This window comes from Lissotriton vulgaris, chromosome 6 (assembly GCF_964263255.1).
Source record: "Lissotriton vulgaris chromosome 6, aLisVul1.2, whole genome shotgun sequence".
Taxonomy (NCBI): domain Eukaryota; kingdom Metazoa; phylum Chordata; class Amphibia; order Caudata; family Salamandridae; genus Lissotriton; species Lissotriton vulgaris.
The window spans coordinates 1,631,206,429-1,631,230,229 of NC_141694.1; the positions used below are offsets into that span (position 1 = coordinate 1,631,206,429).

General features: G+C 46.6%; 1 protein-coding gene across 1 annotated transcript in view; it reads left to right on the forward strand.

The window, feature by feature from the left end:
- THADA (THADA armadillo repeat containing) overlaps nucleotides 1-23,801 on the forward strand; it is a 1,588,234-nt gene that overhangs the window by 110,961 nt on the left and 1,453,472 nt on the right. The window contains exons 8-9 of the mRNA XM_086927803.1: nucleotides 1,247-1,295; nucleotides 4,723-4,913. Of these exons, the coding sequence (XP_086783929.1) occupies nucleotides 1,247-1,295; nucleotides 4,723-4,913 (240 nt within the window). The remainder of the gene's footprint in view (nucleotides 1-1,246; nucleotides 1,296-4,722; nucleotides 4,914-23,801) is intronic.

Genomic DNA, 23,801 nt, shown 5'->3' on the forward strand with positions numbered 1-23,801 from the left:
ATCAATAAACATGAATGACCCTTAATCTAAGCTGCAGTTCCAATAATAGGCATTTATTAAGCACGCAGCTACCCCAACGGGGTGTCCCTGCGCTAGTCCAAACTAATCCTTCCCAATCCCCTCCCTCACTTGGAGCTTGTTTAACAGCACCAGATCCTCATCTAATTCTGTTTAGGAAGTTGATTCAGTGCTCTGTAACTAAGGATGTTGTTGTAATCAACAAGGCCCAGGACCCTCAGTTTCTGGTAACAAGTCAGTTTCCTATAATCTTTAGTGCGCTGACCCTATTCAGAGCCCCCTAACTTGTTGAACTACTGGGACCTACTTCTCCATTAGATCATAAGCTATCTCTTCATGGCTTAGCAGTGTCCAAACCCTACGTAGTCATAGTGCAAAAGCCAAAACAGTTTTTTGTCCCATGAAAGTTGTCTGCTTCACTGGCGAGACGCTGTTTTGCCCCAACTAGATTTTAAAGGGTACATATCGACTACTGGTCTGCCGCTAGGGCAAATTCCAGCATTTTGACAATGTAGGCACCAGTAATATGGGTGAATCCCAGAAATATGTTATACTGGGTCAAAATTACAAGATATGGACCAGGGTCCCCGTTTCAATGCTTTAACATCTTCAAAGGGTTGTATGTTGTTCTCCCAGCTGTTGTTTTGCTGCTCCCTGATCTCCCAGTGGCTCCTCAATCTCACTGTTGATCTCTCAATCTCCTGCTTCCTGGTCTGTGGACCTTCTCCTACCTATTCCACAAGATCCCCTTAGCCCCTCCAGATTCATGTTGCTCCCAGTTCCATGTTGAAGAATGACGTGTCCATGCGCCTCTCCACTCTTCTAGCTGATCCGTATGCTGCATCTTTGGGTAACTTTGCTACTTAATTCCTGGGTTTCTCAGTTGTCTGTCTGTGCTGTGCTGTCTGTTATCTCTCTCTCTATAAACATTTTGTCTGCAAGGTTTCCCATCCCTACCTCAGTCCTGTGACCCCTCGCTCTAAGTTAACCCTCTCCCATGCATTACTTCAGTAGGCAACCCTTTAATAACAATGAACATAAAAACAACATTCATTGCTTCAGTAAATTCCAGGTAGGCAAGCAGAGTAATTCTTCCCCTTTCTGAATCTGAATACGTTTTTCTTTGGGACGAGGGTTATCACACCTGTTGAATCTCCTATCTTGTGCATACATATTTTTAAATAATGTTGAATGTCAAGCTAATATCTTGTCTTTCTTTTGGCTTCAGTTTTACAGTATTTGCAAGGGGTTCTTCATACACTGCAAGACCAAAACAGGCAAGTACTCTAAGTTGGAAGACAACTTTTTGCATTAAAACATCTCAGTATGTATTCTGGGCACCTCTTCCCCAATGTTTTAGATCCGGTTCTATAATTCTTTAATTAACTGGGTTGACTGGTAAGGTTAGCCATCACACACCTATTTCATTTTGAAAATGTGTATAACTAGCAAACATCTTTGAATAGGAAGCTGTCATTCTAAAGATGCTGCAAAGATTTGTAAAGCGAATGCCTTCCGCAGACGCGAAGACGAAGGAGTGAGCCAGGCAGCGTTCTAAGACGAGTTTAACCTCTCCGCGCCTTTCCAAATAACTAGAGAGATCACGCTGATTAATTGTTTGGATAACACCGCCCGTAATAATTGGTGCGCCTAATCAAATAACTTTTGGTGCGGACAAAACGTCGCACGCAGGGTATTTCACCACACAAGGGTGCCCATTGATATTGTTTTTTAACTTATGTGCACTTGGAAACATTCCCTATCCCTCCCTGATCCCGTCCTGATGAAGACCCTAAGTTGAGGAATCAAACCACCCGGTTTACGTGTGGGTCGAAACGTCGACACTTTTCCCTTTGGAGCCTGCATCTATCAGTGTTTGCCCCCCCTTCCTCCCCCCCCTCTCCCTCCGAATCCCCTTGCCAACAGTGCAAATTAAGGACAATGGAGGACGTGTTTTGAAAACTAGAAGCTAGTAAAAAGAATCAATTTTTTACAAGCGTTAGCTAGAGCAGGCTCACTATTGTGTATATATAGCAAACTCTACACTTTGTCTTTCTGATCTCTTTGATCAATCACTTGAGCACAAATCTTTACCTTTCTCTGTGCACGTTCAGCTTTTTATACTACAAAAGATTTTTGTTGATTATAAATGTAAATATTTGTATTTGATTTGCAAGAAAAAATTATTTTCAAATTATATACTAAATCAGAGAATCCGGCTGCATTCAATTGAATTCTCGAATGTTTGGGTAACTTTTTTATGTATAAACTTGTCATTTTGGGCTAATGTATCTATTCAACCAACTATATAGATTTAATCTAGAGCTGACTAAAAATTATTGAACTAAAACTGATAAATTTTGTTACATGTGGAATCTTTGTCAAGGACCACTTGTTCACTGCAAATGAAGGGAGCTGAGGGTTGCACTGCAGACTTGGCAACGGTATTAAAGTGCACAGTGGTGTTGACATTCAGAGGGGAATCAGTCATGATGCTACCTGGGAGGGGAGATAATATGATGCACCGCACTGGAGTTAGAGCTGTTTTACAAGTTATTATGCCAGTATGGGCACTGCGCTTTGTGTTCAGAGGCAGTGTACAGAAACATGAAGTGTTGCAGAAAGTCATTGGCTGGGCCTGCAGTTGGGCACAGGCATTGCACACGGGGCACAGATTCGAAAATGGCATGACTGGTGCTGCACTAAGAGTTTAGAGCCAGTGAAGGGGAGCTAAGAGACTGCAGGGGCACTTCATAAAACATGATAGTGCAATGTGTGGCGCAGTACCTGGGCGCACATGGGACAATGACAAGGCTGGCAGACAAGCACCGCAGCTAAGTCCCTGTGTGAGCATTTGCACTACACTGGACAACATAGACATGGCCACAGCGAAGTGTGGGTGCACTTCAAAAGATGTAACTAAGCAGCCACGGGCCATGCATATGAGCCGCCCTCCAGCTTTCCCACTAGCAAGCAGAGTGTCTGTCAGGCTGAACAAAGGTTTGCCTGACATACACTCTTCTTGTTCAGGTCAGGAAGCCAGGAGCTATACATGCGCTAAACGCACAGGCTTCTGGCTGCCCGAGTTGAACTTTGCCAGGCGGATAATTTCACAGCCTGACCCCCTCAGCCTGGCAAAAGTGCCTCGAGGCCCTCCCCCTCATTATCAGTGGCAGCTTCTCTGATCGCTTCGGACTTGGGCGCTTCAGTTGTAAGCCCTGAAGTGCCCATGGTGAGTGTCAATCAGTGACATTTTGTCACAGAGTGGAGTGGGGTGGGACAGTCTTGCTGACCCTATCACACTATGTGATGAATGAGGGACTGCAGCCGTCCCTCATTGGCTGAGCTAATGTTAGCCAATGAAGCAAGACAGTAGGCCCATCCCTCCTTGGGCCTCTGAGGCTTCTCGCCTTGGGAGCTGCAGTAAAGGCAAGTTTGATGTTGTTTGATGTTTGGTGCCAGCATGCATGTGTATTGGTGAGTGAGCGTTATGAATTGGTGTGTGTGTCGTGTTTGTGCATGTGTGTAAAAGTATCAATGGCGGTGAGTGTGTATGTGTGCGTGTGTGGCCCCCCACCCACCTCCCTGCTAAAATTACCAGCCGCCATTGTAAATAAGAATGGCAGAGGGAGCAGGTACACTGCACAAGGGGTACAGAGGCACATGGAACACTGCATTGGGGCTCTTAATTAGTGTAAGCTGCCCGATGCAGGAGCCGTGTGGGCACACTGCACAAATGGTCCAACGGCAGGGCACAGAGGCCTGGAGCACTGCACCAAGAGCATGGTATCAGCACAGGAATGACTACAGGGCACAGTACCAGACCCTGTATTGCACTCCTTAAGAACTCCTCGGAGGCCCAAGGTCTTGGAGCCTAGGTCTTGTTGTAGCAACCACCAAGGACACTGACGTCACTGACGTCACATGTTTTGCGTTAAGAGGTGCAGCTTTCCACCTGTCTTGCCTTTAAAGAAATGTCCCCAGGTAGAGAAAAAGCCAGAGATGCTTTAAATGCATGACTGACGTGCCCATTATGTGATACTTATGGTCCAGAAAGAGGTTTGGAATGCATGGCTCTCTCCTTCCCAGACTGATAGTACTATGCTTGTATGAGTCCCATCATCTACGTAGAGGCTCGAATGCGCCATCACATCATCACTCCCGACTGGTATGGAATTGTTATGATTCAGAACTTGGAGGGGAAAATACAGATTAGGGAGGAGGAGGATAATTGCAGAAGCACTGTGGAGAGAAGAGGAGTGGATGGAGTATTAAACAAGAAATGACATTAACGAAATAAATAACAAAAAGTAGTCCTGTGACATCATCAGTGGAAGGCTACACATCCTAGGCAGTTAGAAGCAATAACTGTGCTTCAAGGAAGGGACAAATGCAGAATGGGGGGGAAAGGCTACTGATAAAAAGTAGAGAAATGAGACTGACTGGAAAGCCTCCAAATCATGAGCAATGGTTGACTCTGAGGAGTATTGTATACAATGCTATCTGCAACAGGTTGCTGGAGTGGTTTGTTGCAAGACCGCAAAGAAATGTCTGACAGCAAGGAGTGCAGAGCCCCGATGCCCATAAGGGCGAGCCGCCACCGATAATAGTTTCTGTGGTTTCAACATTCTTTCCTGTTTTTTATTTTTGTTTATAAAGAAATCCTATAGATAACAATACCTGTTTTTGATATAATTTCCAAAGGGCGCTCAATGGGAATCGAATTGCTCAAACACAGCTGATGTATGACTTGTTAATGGCCGTGAAGATTTCGATGATTTTGGTGCAGAGAGTTCAAAATAATGTTCAGGAGGCTCTTCAGCATGATCGCAATTCGCCTGTTTGCAAAAGCATGTGCGGCCTACTCGACTGTTTCTCAAGTTTTTTAATCGATGGTGAGTAACAAACTCAATGTTCTAATCCTTACCGATTCATGTTATTTAAACGCCCAGGCACATCTATTTGCCAGAACTTCTATTAATTTAACTCCTATCAGTAAGTGCATAGATCCCATCTCAAAACGTAATAATTGCATGTTTTTGTATACAGTATGAAAAGTACTACTGCAGTAAGGTTGGAGTTCTTCAGACAAAGCCTCAGATCAAGACATTTGAGTGTTAAAGTGGATATTGGAAGATACAAACACATGCATGCTCTGTTATGTTTGCCACATGTATTAAGTGATACAACTTATGTTTTATTTATGTATTTATTTGTAATGCATTTACACCATGGAACAACCTATATCTGGGCGCTGGAGCACAATGACAAAGGCACCAAGAAATAGAGGAGTTATCCCAAAAAATTTGCCTTTGCTGTCTAAAGTTAGCAAGCGAAAAAACCCTGTCACTTCGATATCTTAAGAGCATTAATATGAAAGGAAACTAAATGCATGAAAATTCTGACTGTATGTTTGTGGGTTTTAGAGGATATTAATTTAGATACAAACCAACAGATCATTGTACAAAGGTTCCCTCTTTAATTGACTTTGTCTAACTCTCAACCTTGATCTGATGTCTTTTTTATAAGCAACTTTTTATTGATTTTATAATACAGAAAAATAAATACTGTGCAATCACGGTAATGAAAATTATTCAGTTGACATATGTCGCAGTACAGTAAATCAGTCACGTAAAGCGACTGTAGTCCCACCATTTCCCCCAGATTTTGTGATGTGTATGAGGGTAGCCTCTTTCAATATAGATAAGCTCTTTTTGTTTCACGCACTAATCCGTCACATTGCACCGTTCAAATCAAATCAACATCAGCAGTTCAACAAAGAGTGCAGGGGGTAGAATCTGGAGAGTTCCAGTAGCATGCATGTCTATGTTAACGATCAATGGTTCGATCCCAACCAGGATGTGGTCACCTAAACATCCCCCCAAATCCTCTAGTACATCCAGCAGAGCAATTCAGGGTGAATGTTCTGTAAGACTCCCTAGTATGTGCAACATGGTATTAAAAATTACAGTCCAGTATTTTGTTATAATTGAATACCCCATACCATATGAAAGAAGTAAGCCTTTTCAACTAGACAAAGAGAGCTAGGGGGCGAGGGATGCATCAATGCTCACCAGAGCTTCTCCTGGGTACCCACCTATGTCTCCCATCGCTCCTTCAGCCCTTCTTACAAGTCTGGCGAGTTTATAACTAAGGACTTGTAAATTCGGTATATCCCCCCTTTCTCTATGGTACCGGTAAGGATTTTCTCCGGTTATATTTGGGTATCTGAATGAAAGAGGCACAATAGGGGGACAGTGCATGTCAAAGTTGCTAATATTTATAGAACTTGGATTTATGAAGTGCAAATTCTGCCTGGAGGTCTTCAAAACACTTTATATGGGATTCCTGCTATACATCCCCAAGTCTTGAGATCCAGATGAGGTCCTACTTGTCAAATTCCTCGATTTTAGCACTCTGTTCATGACATGGCCCTGCCACAGGTGTTTCCAGTGTGATTTTTACAATTCCCCCCGATCAGTCGGAGTGCCGACCTCCATGACAAAAACAGAGCCCTTTGAACCTCAGAAAGTGAGCGGAGGATGGGGCAGGCTTACATTAGTCCCATAATATTATCACGAGCAGAGAGGGAAGCCTCTGATTGGTTTAGTCATTTACTAAGCATTAGAATCTATGATGCCCAGTAGTACAGATGCAAATCCGCTACGTCCATTCCACCATCATAGGTAGATGGCATACATTTGCCCTATGCGATATGTAGGTGTGTGATTCATCCACAAAAAGTAACCACCCTAGGGAGATCACAAGGGAGAACCTTTCTAAGACACGTAAGAACTACGGTAGGACCATCATCTTAAACAGCGCCGCCCGTGAGCTTAGCCCACCAATCTAAGTCTCTCCTCATTTGGACCAATATGGGTTAAGATTGAGGCTCCACATGAGGTCTAGGCATTAGTACAATGAGGATCCCAAGTATTGGAAGATGGGCCTCTGACCTGGAAGATGGGATTGTCAGCTCGCTATCTCTGTCACCTTTAAGCAGAACTAGGAGGGACATTTTGATTATTCTGGTTCCCATCACAGAGGGACAGGAGAGGAACAGAAAGACATTGTCTGCATAGAGGGCAATCTGGCCTTGATCAGAGGTCTTTTGTCACATTCACAAACTGTATTAGCTACTCTTGATTTATCACTGGTGTCTCCACATCTAACATCAGTTGCTGGTCTTGGAATTCGTGTTGGTTACCTGTTTAGAAATTGTACTCATCTTGATAATGTTTGCAGCAATTTCTGTTTCTTGATGTAATGAATGAAGGCAACTTCAGCTCCACTGACCTCTGCCTTGTGAGTGTTTTGAGGTTCTTTCTTGAGTCAATAGATCAATCTCCCAGCCTTTTTACTGGTTTCCACTTTAAAATCAGCCATGTACTGCACAACCCTGACCCATATTACAGATAGGGTGCCCTGTCCCTGTTTGCACCACAGTGCACCCTTAATAAAGTGCTCTGGGTGCGAAATTGTAACAGTGCATCCTATTACAATGAGTCTGCTGCCCTCAGGGCAGCCGCTAACCCATGCCTGCCCTGAGAGCAGTGCATTCAGTGAACTATGGAGCGGCTGTTTACAACCTGCTCCGTGTTCCACAATCTAAATGGCATGACGCCTGCCCTTTAAAAAAGGGACTATCAATTAATGATACATGAAAACACACCGCTGACCAAATTGTTGTAACTGCCGACTTATACCGATTTTTAAATATGCCGGAGAAACCAAGGATACTCCTTGTTGTACTGTAATAATTTGAAGCAGAAGAGGTCTGCTTTACAGGAATGCCCTTAATTGGCTTCTTTCTTGAATTGTCCTTTGTTTAAAGACTCCAGGCATTAAGGTTTTGATTGACTCTGAGTGGAGAATACACAGTCCACTTTCATCATATTTCTCCCAGAGATATTTTCTAAAACAGGCTGTATACTCTTAGTTTAAAAATCCTGCTGTCCTGATGAAGACCCCCATTGTGATGTTGTCTACCCACACTTGTGTATTTTAACAACAACATTTTGACCCCCCTATATACAAGTGTTATTTGCCCAAATAGACACATTTATGCTTGGAATGAAAATTGCATGTCTATTTAGGGTGATTTAGTATATATGTGGTCTCGCTTTTTGCCTCCTTTGCTTGCCTGCCCTCATTTCAGCCCAACTTGCCTCGATGGGACAGGGGTCCAGAGGTCCTCACAACAAGCGCTCTTTCATTCCAGCGCCACCGGGTCGTTGCTGCACTCAGGGGGACTACAAGCCCCAGAAGCCCCTGCACCTGTTGCCCAGCTGCTGCTGCTTGAGAGGGGAGGCGTCACCATCGCGCTATTTTGTGCTGCCTCTCCCCCCACAGCACAGGACTCGCTTTTTGCCTCCTTTGCTTGCCTGCCCTCATTGCAGCCCAACTTGCCTCGGTGGGACAGGGGTGCCGAGGTCCTCACAACAAGCGCTCTTTCATTCCAGCGCCACCGGGTCATTGCTGCGCTCAGGGGGACTACAAGCCCCAGAAGCTCCTGCACCTGTTGCCCAGTTGCTGCTGCTTGAGAGGGGGAGGCGCCACCATCGCGCTGTTTAGCGTTGCCTCTCTCCCCGCAGCGCGGGATGCGCTCGGGCGGCGCCTGGCCAAGGGCGGGCCCGTTTGAGCCTGTTCAAGGCCGGAGTAGGCTGGGCTGGGCATACCCTCCAACACCTGGTTCAGGACATTTGTGTTCATCATAGTGCGGTAAGATTCAAAGCCTTGGCTGAAGTCTCGCCAACTGGGGGGGTTTAAACTGTGCAAACTGTTTAAATATCTGCGATGGCGAGTGGTGTCAACAAAGAAAAGATGGGCTCGAAGGGGGGTATGATGGGAACATTGACTATTTCATTACGAGAGCTTCGAATGTGCTCGCACAAGAGATAGCAGTAACGGAACGACGGCTATCACTCGATCCACTTCCAACTAAATGTCCGACTGTGGGTGGGCTCTTGTCGGATCACTCTCCTGCCCAGGGTCCAACTACCCTGGGCAGTGTAATTGGCAGTGTGGCAGGGTATGCTCAGACGTGAGTCCCTTGCTCACTTTGCCACTGGATTCAAGCAAGCCGGGCTGAAGACGGCTGGAATGCCAGAAACCGGTCCTCGTAAGCTTGTTTCCGGTCCAGGGAAGGCATGGCTTGGCAGTTCGGGCTGGACTGTTCCCATGAGGCACAGGGTCAGACTGATTTGCATATAGCCATGTCTGAACTGGGGTGGCAGAGAGGGCTAAAGAACGGTGATGGATTAAACCCAGATCTTTTGACTGGGTGTGAGTGTTTGATTGGTTCAGATGCTCCGTCCATTACCACCCCCTTTTGTACCGCAGGGTCCAATTACCAGCGATGACCATCCCCCTATGGTGGACACTATAACGGCAACTGTCTCGGTAGATTCTGTGTCAGAGAACAGGGCTCAAGACCAGCTATCATGTGCCATAACCAGGTCAAAGACTGCCCCTTCCACAAGAAGAAAGGAACCCCTAAAGGATACGCAAGGAGCTAACAAAAAGAAGCTGGAGGGGGGCCACTTGAAGAAAAATTGTCCCTGTAAATCAAAGCTAACAGGGATGGGTGAGGGTGGACGGAAAACTTTGGCACATTACGAGGAGACGGAGCAAGAGACGGCCCCGACTGTTAACAACACATCAGAGGTCTCTGTGCCCACTCTGAACAATGCTTTTTGGGACAAAGTGGGGGCTATAATTGCTGACTGTCTATTACCTCTTATTAACAGATTGGCTGCTATTGAAGCAAATTTACTATCTCTTACCAATATTTTCGATCAGAATTCTGGGTTTCTAGCCAGACTAAGCAATGCTAGTAACAAACGCACATCTTTAACTCCACCTGATCTAAACATCACGGGTGTAGCGAGGTCTGTGGCAGACGATCAAAGTGTACAGGGGGCTGGGAGTTTAGAATTGGTTAAAACAGGGCCAGTAGCGAATGTTACTAACTGCTGTCGGGAACAGCAACCTCAAAATAAATCTACATTTAGATATGACCACAGTTCATCCTTACATTATCAGCGCAACAGCAAAAGATTGTCCATAACAATTGATTTACCTCCCAAATCCAGCCCATATGTAGTGGTTCTAGCGGGGGTGCCTGAGCTGAAGAGCGACAGCGAGGAATCACACATGTCACTAAAGAACAAAGTTACGGATTGGCTTAACAAAAATAGACCACTCCCGCCACATTTAAACAGTGAAATTTTGTTTGTCCGCAGGGTGTCATGGGTGGGTCACAGAGTAAAGGATGCAATGGGAGATAGTGTCCTGATACATTTTTTTTAAATATTTTTTTTTTTAACACAAGGCATTGAAAATACAGGTGCACAGTATTTAAGGGGATCGGTCGCACATCACGATACATCGTACATATACACATGGGGGGGGGGGGGTTAAGGGGGAGAAAGACCAGGAAAACAGAATAATTGTATATGGGAGGATCATGGGGACATTGGAATATCAAACATCAAATTAGCAGGTGGTACACATATGTCCCCTCTATATCGATTCCATGAACCCCAAACACTAGTCCATTTTTGAGGGCGGCCCCTCGCCAGGTACACAGTCTTTTCTCGGAACATGCACCAGTCCATAGCCTCTTTCCACCCCTCTAACGTAGGCGGCCTCTCCGATCCCCATAGCTGAGCAATATTACGTTTGGCTATCATGTTACCCAAAGTGACCCATCGAGTCGGTGCAATATTCAGGTCCGTAGGCTCCCATATGTTCAGGAGACATCTCCTAGCCTCTGGCGGCACAACCACTCCGAGTACTTCCTGTATAACTTCATGTATTGCACCCCAATAATCCATTATATAGCAACATTCCCAAAGGATATGTGCCTATTTGACCGCAACCTCGTCTACAATGACCATCCTCCGTTAATCCCATCCGGACCAGACGTGGGCCTGTAACATATACTCTATGCAAGATCTTCAGCTGGACAAGTCTCAGTCTGGCCGGAATAGCAACTTCTTTTGGGAGGAAACAGCCAACTGCCAATCTTCATCATCTAATTTAATGCCATCTCGCGTCCATTTATCCCTCAGATCAACTAGAACGTCTACTCTATTGTTTATTAATTTTTTATAGATTAGGGAGATAGTGCTGTCAGGTAAGTATCCATCTAAGATTCTATCTTCTAGTGGTGAGGCCTCCGGTATCTCCTCCACCCCCGGAAATGCCGATTTGAATGCGTGACTCACTTGTGCGTATCGGAAGTACTCCGTGTTACTCAACTTGTATTCAGTTTGCAGTTCACCAAAGGACTTAACCCTTCCCTTAATCCAGATATCTCCAACAATAGAGATTCCTATCAGGTCCCATTGGTCAAAAGCCTTAGTGTTCCAGAGTTTGCCTAATTTCTCTGATCCAAACAGCAGGGTTGCAATGAACTAGTAGCATCATGCCATATTCGTGTCACTACCCTAGTTGATTCGGAAAAGGGGGTGGTGATGGACAGAGTATCTGAATTAAACAGAACACTCATACCCAGTCAACAGATCAGGGCTTGATCCATCACCGTTTTTTAGCTCAATGCACCATCCCAGCTCAGAACCTGGCTATATGCAAATTAGTCTGTCCCTGGCCCAGTGCATCATGGGAACAGGGCAGACCAAACTACCAAGCCAATTCTTATTCCCCGGTAGCTTGTCTCCTTTCTGGTGAAGAATTGGCTTGCTAGTTTAGTCTGCCCTGTTCCCATGATGCACTGGGCCAGGGACAGACTGATTTGCATATAGCCAGATTCTGAGCTGGGATGGTGCAGTGAGATAAATAACGGTGATGGATCAAGCCCTGATCTTTGGACTGGGTAAGAGTGTTCTGCTTAATTCAGACACTCTATTCATCACCACCCCCTTTTCTGAATCGTTTTTGGCCACTATAGGTGTGGCAGGGTATACTCAGACATGAGTCCCTTTCTCACTGCACCATCAGGATTCAAGCAAGCCGGGCCGAAGAAGGCTGAAATGCCAGAAACCGGTCCCCAGTAGCATGTCTCCTTTCTGGTGAAGAATTGGCTTGGTAGTTTAGTCTGCCCTGTTCCCATGATGCACTGGGCCAGGGACAGACTGATTTGCATATAGCCAGGTTCTGAGCTGGGATGGTGCAGTGAGATAAATAACGGTGATGGATCAAGCCCTGATCTTTGGACTGGGTAAGAGTGGTCTGCTTAATTCAGACACTCTGTTCATCACCACCCCCTTTTCTGAATCGTTTTTGGCCACCATAGGTGTGGCAGGGTATACTCAGACATGAGTCCCTTTCTCACTGCACCATCAGGATTCAAGCAAGCCGGGTCGAAGAAGGCTGAAATGCCAGAAACCGGTACCCGGTAGCTTGTCTCCTTTCTGGTGAAGAATTGGCTTGGTAGTTTAGTCTGCCCTGTTCCCATGATGCACTGGGCCAGGGACAGACTGATTTGCATATAGCCAGGTTCTGAGCTGGGATGGTGCAGTGAGATAAATAACGGTGATGGATCAAGCCCTGATCTTTGGACTGGGTAAGAGTGGTCTGCTTAATTCAGACACTCTGTTCCTCACCACCCCCTTTTCTGAATCGTTTTTGGCCACTATAGGTGTGGCAGGGTATACTCAGACATGAGTCCCTTTCTCACTGCACCATCAGGATTCAAGCAAGCCGGGCCGAAGAAGGCTGAAATGCCAGAAACCGGTCCCCGGTAGCTTGTCTCCTTTCTGGTGAAGAATTGGCTTGGTAGTTTAGTCTGCCCTGTTCCCATGATGCACTGGGCCAGGGACAGACTGATTTGCATATAGCCAGGTTCTGAGCTGGGATGGTGCAGTGAGATAAATAACGGTGATGGATCAAGCCCTGATCTTTGGACTGGGTAAGAGTGGTCTGCTTAATTCAGACACTCTGTTCATCACCACCCCCTTTTCTGAATCACTACCCTAGTTGGCCCTGTCAAATTTTTCACCTCAGATCTGCTATACAAAGCCCTGGTATAATTACCCCCAGGGAGTAACCATTTATCCATTGCAACCCCTGGGTCGGTCGCCTTCCCTTAAGTACCATGGTTTATGGCTCCCAACTGCGAAGCCCAATAATATCTCTTAATGTTGGGGAGGGCTATACCTCCATCGTACCAAGGGAGCGTTAATTTGTATAGTGCTATACGAGGTCTACCGTCTGACAAAAGGCTGCGCTGCACTCCCTCAATTTCCCGAAAATAACTGGCCAGCACTACATCCAGCGTATTTTGAAGGGCATATAAAAAACGGGGAAAGGACATCATTTTGAAGAGGGCCGCCCGACCCAATAGTGAGAGCGGGAGCCTCTTCCATCCGGCTACGTCACTCCGCAGCCTGAGTAGCGGAGGAAGAAGATTTCTATCATATCTGACTTTAGGGTCCATTGAGATATAAATCCCAAGATATTTAAACCCTTCCGTAGAGATCTGTATCGGGCTGTCTTGCGGGGGGATAGGGGCCTCACCACTCAGAACAAACAAACAGGATTTCGCCCAATTTATCACAAGACCCGAGTTTCTACCGAAGAAGGCCAAAACATCGCACACTACAATAAGGGATTTTCTGGGCGAAGTCAAATAAAGTAAAATGTCATCCGCGTACAAAGAGATGCGATCTTCAAACTGTGGGGACCACCTAATAACTCTAATCGAAGGCTCCCAATGGATCCAGGCCGCCAGAGGCTCGAGAGCCAATGAAAACAGAAGGGGAGACAACGGACAACCCTGTCTAGTGCCTCGCCCCAGACAAAACTGCACAGAGACTCGATTATTAACCACGACCTGAGCGAGAGGCTCGGTATATAACAGACGCACCCAGTTGATAAACTCGGGACCAAAACCAAACTTTGCCAAGACAGCCCATAAATACGGCCATTCCACGGTATCAAAGGCCAAAGTTGCATCCAACGACGCAACTACGGCTGGCTCCTGTAAGGTGTGTGCCCTGGCCAAAACTCCATGCAACCGGCGTAAATTCAAAGCCGTGTTTCTATGCGGGATAAATGCCGACTGATCAGGATGTACGAGTTCACCAATTACTTTGATTATCCTATTCGATAACAGTTTGGCCAGTATCTTAGGTTCCGCGTTCAACAGTGAGATTGGCCTGTATGAAGTACAGCTGCATCTTGGCTTCCCTTCTTTATGTATCACTACAATAGTGGCTACTCTTTGATCATATGGCAGTATACCACGTTCTCGAACCTCAACAAACATATCTCTGATATGGGGGCAACCCTGTCTGGTCGGAGTTTGTACAATTCAATCGGGATTCCGTTAGGATCCATGGCTTTACCCGAGTTTAATGAACAGATTTCAAAGGCGACCTCATCTGCGGTAAGCTTACTATCCATAAATTCACTATCTTCCTTAGAGAGGCACGGGAGTTGAATATCTCTCAATAAAGAGCAAGAATCCTCCTCAGGTCGGCCTGACACAGAAGTATAAACGGTCCGAAAGTAATTCGCAAACCCTTCCACAATTCCATGAGGATCTGTTATACGCTCTCCCTCCGCAGTCTTGATTTCAGGCACTACACGATCAGCTCTATCTTTCCTATCCAGCCACGCTATCAACATTCCTGCCTTGTCCCCGAAGTCATACAGCTGACCCTGCAGCTTCCTACTCAAAGCTCTTGCACCTTCCGTGACCAGCGTTTTATATTCAAGCTGCTTCAATTGTAGAATGTGGAGCTGAGCACGGGACACCTCCTGTTCCAATTCAGTTTCTATGTTGGCAATTTCAGATTCCACTCTCACAACCTCTTCATCTTTCTGTTTTTTAACTCCTGCAATAAGCGATAAGGCCTGGCCACTTACAACTGCCTTAAACGCCTCCCAAAGTGAGATGGACGACGATACCGAGCCCTCGTTTTCTCAAATAATTCTCAAACGCCTTCAACAGGTCTGGTCGAACTATAGGATTGCGCAGATACCAGGGCTTAATTGGGGCCACCCTGCCTCCCATCCCGGGGGTAATCTCAAACCTAAGCCAGACGGGTGAATGATCTGATATGCCCCTGGCCATGTGATTCACTTCAGTAATATACGTTGCATGGGCCGCCGGCACCAAACAATAATCAATTCAAGAAAGGCTGCCATGAGCCCCTGAGTGGAAGGCATACTGCCTCTGATCAGGATGGAACAATCTCCAAGCGTCAATCAGCCCTAACACCTCCATGAAATCAGGCAGCCGTCTTTGCGCTCGTCCAATATCTCGAGACGGATGCCTGTCTAACGAGCCGGATACCACTGCATTAAAGTTTCCTCCCACAATCATCAACCCTCTCGGGAGGTCCAGAAGGACTTTTCCCAAGCCAGCAAAAGTGGTTGCTTGCAAACCAGGGTGATGTAAATCGAGACCAGAGAAAGAGTGTTTCCCTCCCATTGCCCTGATACCACTATGTAACGCCCTCTATCATCTTCCACAACCGAATCAATTACTATCGGGAGTGATTTTTTAAGCAGAATCCCAACACCCCTGGAGCTAGAAGTGAATCCCGCGTGGGCTATCAGACGATATCCCTTCCTATGCATCGCCCCACATGCATTTCCTACTGGGTGTGTCTCTTGAAATAGGACCACATCAGGGTTTTGACGTTTGAGGAACTGTAGCAGCACACTTCTTTTAATTTTGTACCCCAACCCATTCACATTCCAACTCAATACCTTCAACCCCTTATCCCCCATCGTGAAAGACGAAGAAGACCCGACCCCCCCCGCCAACACCCGCACCATAGACAATCAACTGTTAATGATCACACCATGATATATAATGCCTTGAAAGAACACAGAAAACACAACAACAAAACAAAGCCGTCTCTTCAGTTCCTGCACAATGAACATACCACAATTCTGAATGAAGTCTTGGAATGCAATAGACAAAACTAATAAATAACACATCAACCCAACCCAAAACAAAACTAGTTCACCACCCCACACCCTGCACCCCTGCTCACGGTGTCCATCCACCCCCAATTCGCAGTGTGCCTGTCGCCCCATAATCTAACTTCTAGACTATCGAAGAGTAACTTTGAGGAGGAGTACCGACCCTTCTTACCCGTCCAGCACCAACAGTTCCATTAGGCTCTTCTGAGCAGTTCAGTCACTCAATCCATTATTTCACTCACCCACACGCGCCCCCCACCCCAACTCCCCCCGACAACACCTATAGCTCTAGCAGTCTTTATTCCTTTTCTGGAGGGCCGCTCCCTTCGTTTCTGCTCCTACCCAACAGATCCATCAGGCCCATCTGATCAATTCAGCCAGTCAACTAATTACTGTACTCACCCACACTCGCCCCACCCCAACCCATCCCGACAACACCTGTAACACTAGCAGTCCTTAGTCTTTCTCTTGAGAGCATTTCTCTTCGTCTCCGCTCCGACGCTGCCGCTCCTCCCTTAGGTGAATCGTATCCAACCAATCCGCTTCTACCTCCTGAATGTAAAAAAAAAAAGCTCTTCCCTCATGTTCAACTCACAACTTGGCAGGATACAGCATGGCATACTTCAATCCTTTGTCACAGAGTCTCCTCTTGATGCCCATAAAAGTCTGTCGCTGTTTTTGCACAGCCTGCGTGAAGTCCGGGAAAAAACTGATCGCGGAGTTTTCATACTGAAGAGAACCTCCACTTCTGGAAGCCTGCAGGATAGCGTCTCATTCTCTAAAGTTAAGCACCCTCGCAATTATCGGTCAGGTTGGTGCCCCAGTGCGCGACATTCCACCCGCAACTCTATGTGCGCTCTCCACTGTGAAGAAATTCCCCAGGCCTCGTGGTTTCAAATGATTGAGGATGAGGTCTTCAATGAAGAGATCTGCCGACTGACCCTCAGCCTTCTCAGGCGCCCCAATAATCGGCACGTTATTTCTATGGGCCCTCCCTTCATATTCATCCAGCTTGTGACCTGCGTTATCACTTGCGGCCTTGAGATCCCTGACTTCCTGCTTCAACAACGCCACATCATCCGTGAGACTGGCTGTTTTAACGTCCAGAGACTTCACCTTCTCCCTGGTTTTAGTGATCTCCGCACGGATCAAGTCAACTTCAATCTTCACCGTGTCCAGTTTATTATCCAAGGACTCCATCTTGCTACCTAGGGACGTACGCACCCCCTCAATCGCCGCCATCACATCCTGTAATGTAGGCTCCGCCACGGTGGCCGGTGCCTCCGCGCCGATATCCTGGGACTTCCCGGAACCAGAAGGCGATCCTCTAGGTTGCGTGTAGCGGTCCAACTTGTTCGTTTTGGTATATCTAGATCCCCTCGGCACCTTTGGCTGCTGCTTGTCCATTTCAGGCTTCGTCGCCATGTTGTATACCATGTAAAATGATCCAAGCCTAGGTGACAATCATGACACTTAAGACAATATATCAGATCCAGACACAGGATATGGACGCCTGCGTGACAGGTTGTAAACAATCCAATCCTGAGGGTCAGCGTGTCCAACACCAAACAGAATCACAGGTCCTGTTACTCCAAGGACCAGTAGGCTCTCGCCGATGGCAACCCGGGACTCAGGGAGGGGGGAGGACGTCGCGCACAGAGAAACCTCCACTTCCTCAGAGGTTTCTCTTTGAGACTTCCGGTTCGGGCCCCGTTGTTAATGCACTACAGCTGTGGCTCCTCTTCTACTCGAGGCCCCGGCTTCCAGCAAACAAGGCCACAAACTTTCGGGGCTTCTTATTCTTTAATTCTCCAGCGACCGGCACCGCAACTCTTCCCCTCACGATGCTCATGGCCTGAGCACAGGATGTTAGACAGGATAATTATCGGGGCGGCGAGGGTCTCAAGAGACCGAGACTTACGCGGCCATCATGGGCGCGATCTTGGCTCCTCCCCTGATACATTTTAGAGACACACGGACGGTGTCTCACATTTGTGAGTGGAGTCAGTCCAGACCCGCGTCAGTTATCCAGTCGCTTCCCTTGTCGCACTTTTACCCCCCTGGTCTATTGTGCACTAGGTCTGGCATTGAACAAGTTTGGAACACGGTAGGGTGTACAACTGCGGGTGGTTCCAGTCAGGGAAGGCTTATAGAACCTTTAGTTCCTGTGGCCGTCCGCCTACAAAATAGATATAGCTGCCTGGATATGGTGGATTGACTGAATCCTTCTAAGCTGCGGCCTACTGCTGGGGGTACAAATGGGACAGTCCCTGAGACAGAGCGGGGAGAGTTGGATGATGGCGGAAGAAACATTTCTAGCACCATAGAGGCCAGGAGTGTTGAAAGATGTATGGCGGATATACTGATTCCAGCCACCCTAAGTAGCAGCCCACTCCCCGCTGATAGCTTTAAGGAGCCTGTAGCTGACTCAGTTGTGGAAGGCAACCTATTGCCCCCCTTGTTATGCAAAGTGGGTTTAACTGAGGAGGGAAATGTGGAGTCACCCGAGAGTATGGTTATGGGCTCAAGGACAGAGTCACTTAAAATCTTATCCTGGAATCTGGCAGGTCTGCCTAATAAATTGACCTGTCCAGAATGGGGTTCTTTCGTGGATGAAAGTGATGTGTGCCTCTTCCAAGAGACCTGGGCTCGAAAGGAGCAATATCGGGCAGGTTTTGCATCATTCTATGTCCCAGCAGTATGGGGAGGGAGAGGTTTCCCGTCAGGGGGACTTACTATCTGGGTTGGATCATATTTGGGTTGTACTGTTGAGTCATTAAATACCTACGCCAAGGATATTCAATGTGTAGTCCTCGCTTGGCCCAATGCTTTTAAGCTAGCACTGATTAATGTCTACTCACGCCCTGTCAGTATAGCACTATTGAGGACCTGTCCCTCTTTATTCCAACAATCTCGAGTGACATCTACCTTCTGGTATGGGGCGATTTGAATTGCCACTTCGAGCCTCTTGAGGGTATAAATGAAGATGTCTTATCGGCAGAGGATGAACATTGGTCCATCCCTTTGATTCAGGCTCCATCTCCTAGGGCATGGTCCCCGTTAGCCATACAGATTATGGCATTAACTTTAACTCATTCCCTACGAGCATGCAATGGCCGCACCCCCTCTGACACCCCAGCCAAATGTACTTTTAACAAACCTGGACAAATGTCCCATCTTGATTACATTTTGGCTGAAACAAGGCTATGGCCAAAGGTAATAGATTTTAATGTTGTCACAAGAGTGGACAGCAATCACAACGCCCTTACTTTAGATCTGGGCTTGCCTAATACCAGTAGTAGCGGTGCCTCAGCTTCTGGGGATACTGACGGAGATCTTTCCCTGTCTAACGACAGGCGCAGAGTAAGATGGCATAAACTAATGGAACACCCGGAACAAATAGAAAAATTATATAGCTTGACAATTCCCTCTTTTATAGAGGTTGCAGCGCTAGTTAATCAACCATCGCCCTCTGACTATCTAATTAAGCTGGAGGCTCTTCATGTGGTCTTAGTATTCAATCTGGCAGAGGTACTCAACCCTCGGGTTTCTAAGAAGGGAAATAGGGCTCCCCACTGCTCGTGGTATAACTCAGCGTGTAGGAAGGCCAAAACAGAACTATTGCAGGCCATAAAAGATAATAATAGAACTGTAATTAAAGACAGGAGGGCACACTACAAATGGTTAACCAAGTGTGCGAAGGAAGAGTGGGATTATGACAAGTGGTCTAGTTTATCCCTTGCGCTAGCTACCAAAGATTCTTGGAAATTTTGGTCCATAATTAATACTGGCTGCAGTGAGCCGAAAGTAGCCATTGAATCTAATATATCGGCGGACGTCTGGGAAGGCAATTACTGGGCCTTGTACTCTACTGAGGACCTCTCTGACGACTCTGAAAATATATCAATTCATTCTGCATCTATCATGCAGTCAGAGGTGATTGAGTTTACGGTGGCAGAAGTTTGCAACACAATTACCAAACTCGCCACAAGCAAAGCACCAGGCCTGGACAAACTCCCGGGCGACCTTTTTAAGCATGAGCCGAAAATCTGGGGTCCGTATTTCCATATCCTTTTTAATACGGTCCTGAGAGGGATGGTGGTTCCCTGTACTTGGCTGGGCGCAGAGATGGTCCCCATTTTAAAAAAAAGGCTCTCCTCTGCTCCCATCCAACTACAGACTCATAAGCCTCATTGATGTCCCCCAGAAGATCTTTGCGAGACTCATTTTGGACCGGTTAGAGGACTGGATAGAGGAGTTCACAATTCTTAGACCCTATCAGGCAGGGTTTAGGAAGAACACCTCCACCGTGGACCACATTTTCCGTTTACCACTCTTATACTGGAAAACGGTGAGAATAGAGGGTGGCAGCCTTTATATGGTATTCGTGAACCTTCGCTCTGCCTTTGATCTTGTTCCCTGGGGGAACTCTGAAGTGTTCTTCTCGAGCTGGGCATTCCTATCCATCTCCAGTCTGTCCTGATGAGGCTACATGAGGCTAACTTCGCTCAAGTTAGATGCGGGAAAAACAACGAATTGTCATCTCGATTCCCTGTTGGCAGGGGGGTAAGTCACGGTTGTGTGCTCGCACCGACCCTGTTGTGCCTCTATGTCAATGGGGTAATCCCGCATCTTAATGGAGTACAGAACAATGATGCTCCCAAGTTAGCTGGCAACAGGGTCCCTGCCATTATGTTCGCTGATGACACCCTCTTGCTCTCTAAATCTCCAATGGGTATACAGTGAACATTGGATGGTTTTGAAGAATTCTGTACTGCTCGGGGATTGGAGATCAATTCTCTTAAAACTAAATTCATGATCTTTAATCCCCCCAGAACATCCCGACCAAACCCAAGTCTAGGGACAACGAGACTTGAAAGGGTAAGCACCTTTGACTATCTGGGGGTTACCTTCAATGAGAACCTGACGTGGGGCCCAGCAAATTAAGCCCCAATTAAAACTGGCCCAACTTTCGGGTGGAATTCTCAAACTATCCAATAGGTCCACTATTAAACCTATTGGTCCCCCGCTGGAGGTTTATAAATCACATGCAAGGGGTGCCATCATGTATGGGGGCGAACTATAGGGAAACTGTAACAGGACCGAAATTACTAGGACCGCAAATACATTTTTAAGACAGCTGCTTGCACTTCCATCCAGCACCCCGCTTCTTCCTTTAAGGCTTGACTTGGGGATTAGATCAATTGATGAAGAGTTAGCTCTAAAACCTCTCAGGTTCTGCTGCAGGCTCAGGGTAACACCAGAACTGACAATTTACAGACAGGAACTCAAAGAAATACTGACCTTTCCGAGTGCAAGTAAAATTCCTTGGCTCACTTTTATAAAGAATGAATTCACAAGGTTATTAAAACGATCTCACGTGCCTTGCTTACGAAAGTATTTTGTGCTGATAAACTCGATGTGGCACTATGTAATCCCCAAATCAGTTCTGTAACGGCTTCCTTTCTCCTTGTTAAAGATTTTTATTTCTTTGAGCGATTTTTAGATGACATATATCCTTTATTAGCAAAATAATTGTATGTACAATTGAGGCATGGAGTTTTACCCCTTCGAGCCTTTACCAGCAAGTGGTCATCTCCTGCCCCGAAAAATTGTCCTGCATGCAATTGCGATATTGAAACTGAGCTTCATATCTACTTTTTTTGACCGGCGTACAACAAATCTAGGAAGTACTGGCTCGTTCCCCTGTGTAAAAATTTGGGCTTTCGGCATTGCATGCAGGCACTCAGAGTGCTAAAGTCAGACACAACTGGACCTATTGTATTTGCCGTCTCGCAATTTCTGGCAGCTATGTGGCATAGGTGCAGAATTTTAATCACCTGAGTTTAAGCCTGGAATGGCAGCCAACGGACATACATTGCTTTTTATACGTTTTTAGTGCTTTTTAGAAACTTATTTATTCTTTCCATTTTAAGGGGTTTTTATATGTATGAATTTTATCCAAATGTGTCTATCTGAAAATTGCCCAGGAAATTATATTTGCATAATTGATGTATAATGCCATCTATATGTACTGTTTTTATATGTTTTTCAGTTTACTTTTATGGTACATTACCGAAATAAGATGTTCGTGGCATGTGGGCTGCTGAATTCATATCTGTGCATAGATCGCCGTTGATTGATTGATATATGGATGCTGATACAAGTTTTTGTTTATCTGTTATTTGTGTACAACATTTTGATTTTCTAATATGTCACGACTTTATATTTTTTGTTGTTTTGTTTTGAATCTTTATAATGTGTATTAGTACTGTCTTTTATCATTATTGGTATGTCAATAATCGCATATGGTATGACTTTCTAATATATGGTACACAACACTTGTAATTTCTATTCATGTCTATGGTCAGCAGTGTGTTTTCATGTATCATTAATTGATAGTTCTACATTTGGGAGGACAAATGTATTTATTTAAAGAAATGTCCTTCTTCATGGCAGAACCATTGTCTATATACTGTTGATACTCCCCAGGCTCTGCATGGTACTGGGACACCCCATTATTATTACTATTGATCTTTTAAAAAGGTAGACATATTCTTTCTCTCGGAGTCGCGCGCCGTCGCTTGGGACCGCGGTATCCTGCCGGTGTGGGAACGGGTCCAGGCCGATGTCAAGACTTGGTCCAGGATGCCTCTCACCATCTTTGGAAGATCTGCCATCTTCAAAATGGTGGCGCTCCCACGCCTATTGTACCAGCTGAAGAACTTCCCCTACCCTATTGACCCGCAGTGGTTTCGCCAGGTTAATTCGGCGCTAGGCCGTTTTCTGTGGGCTGGCGGTGCGGCCAGAGTGGCGTTGAAGACATGCTTCCTATCTACCTATTGCGGGGGCCTGGCCACCTCTGATCTCCTATCTTACTACCAGGCTTCTCAACTACTTGTCCTTAACGAGTGGTGGTATAGCGACAGGGGGGACCCGGCATGTGCTTTGGAGCGATCGCTTATGGGCGATAACACACTACACACCATTCTATACTCAGCCCGTTTGCGTCGTGCACTGCCATCGGTCACAAGAGTGGTCTTTGCGGTGTGGAGACAGGCCCTACGCCTCATGGCCTGGTGGGGCAAATTGACGGCGGAGACACCGCTATGGCATAATGGCCTGCTCCCAAAGCTTTCGGCCCTGGCTGGATTTGAGGGTTGGGAGGCGATTGGTATCTCGCTACTGGGCCAGGTGATGTCCGGCACTACCCTTAAATCTTTTGAGGAACTTCGCACGGAGTTCCAAATGCCTCAGTCCCAGTTCTTCCGCTATTTACAATTGCGCCACGCCCTCACCCCGAGCATTGCCCATCTAGACTCCCTTCCTGAGTTTAGCCCGGTTGAGGCGAAGGTCTTTATGGGAGACCTGGGAGATAGGAAGGTATCCCGTATTTACCAGACACTGGTCATCCACTGCTCCTCTACCCTACTCTCTATTCGGGCGGCATGGGAAGTGGATGTGGGCCCCCTGGATGAGGACGATTGGAGGGAGGCCCTAGTATCCCCGCGTGGGACCGCCATCGCTGTGCGACTCCGGCTCATCCAATTCAAATACCTGCACAGGGCCTATTATACCCGTGAACGATTGTGGAAGGCTGGTTTGATTGAATCCCCGGAGTGCCTGCGCAGTGGAGCTGTGCCTGGATTCCTGTTGCATACTGTGTGGTTGTGTGCTCGATTGTCTGGCTTTTGGAGAGGCGTGTGGAGATGTCTATCCGAGATCCTAGGCTGGGATCTTCCCCGCACCCATCGACTGGGGTTGCTGCATGTTATGGAGGGCATTGGTGGGAACATCTATAAACGCCACCTGCTGCTTTTGGGGCTTGTTGTTGCCAAGCGGGATCTAGCCCGGGCGTGGAAGGAAGTGAGGGCCCCGCC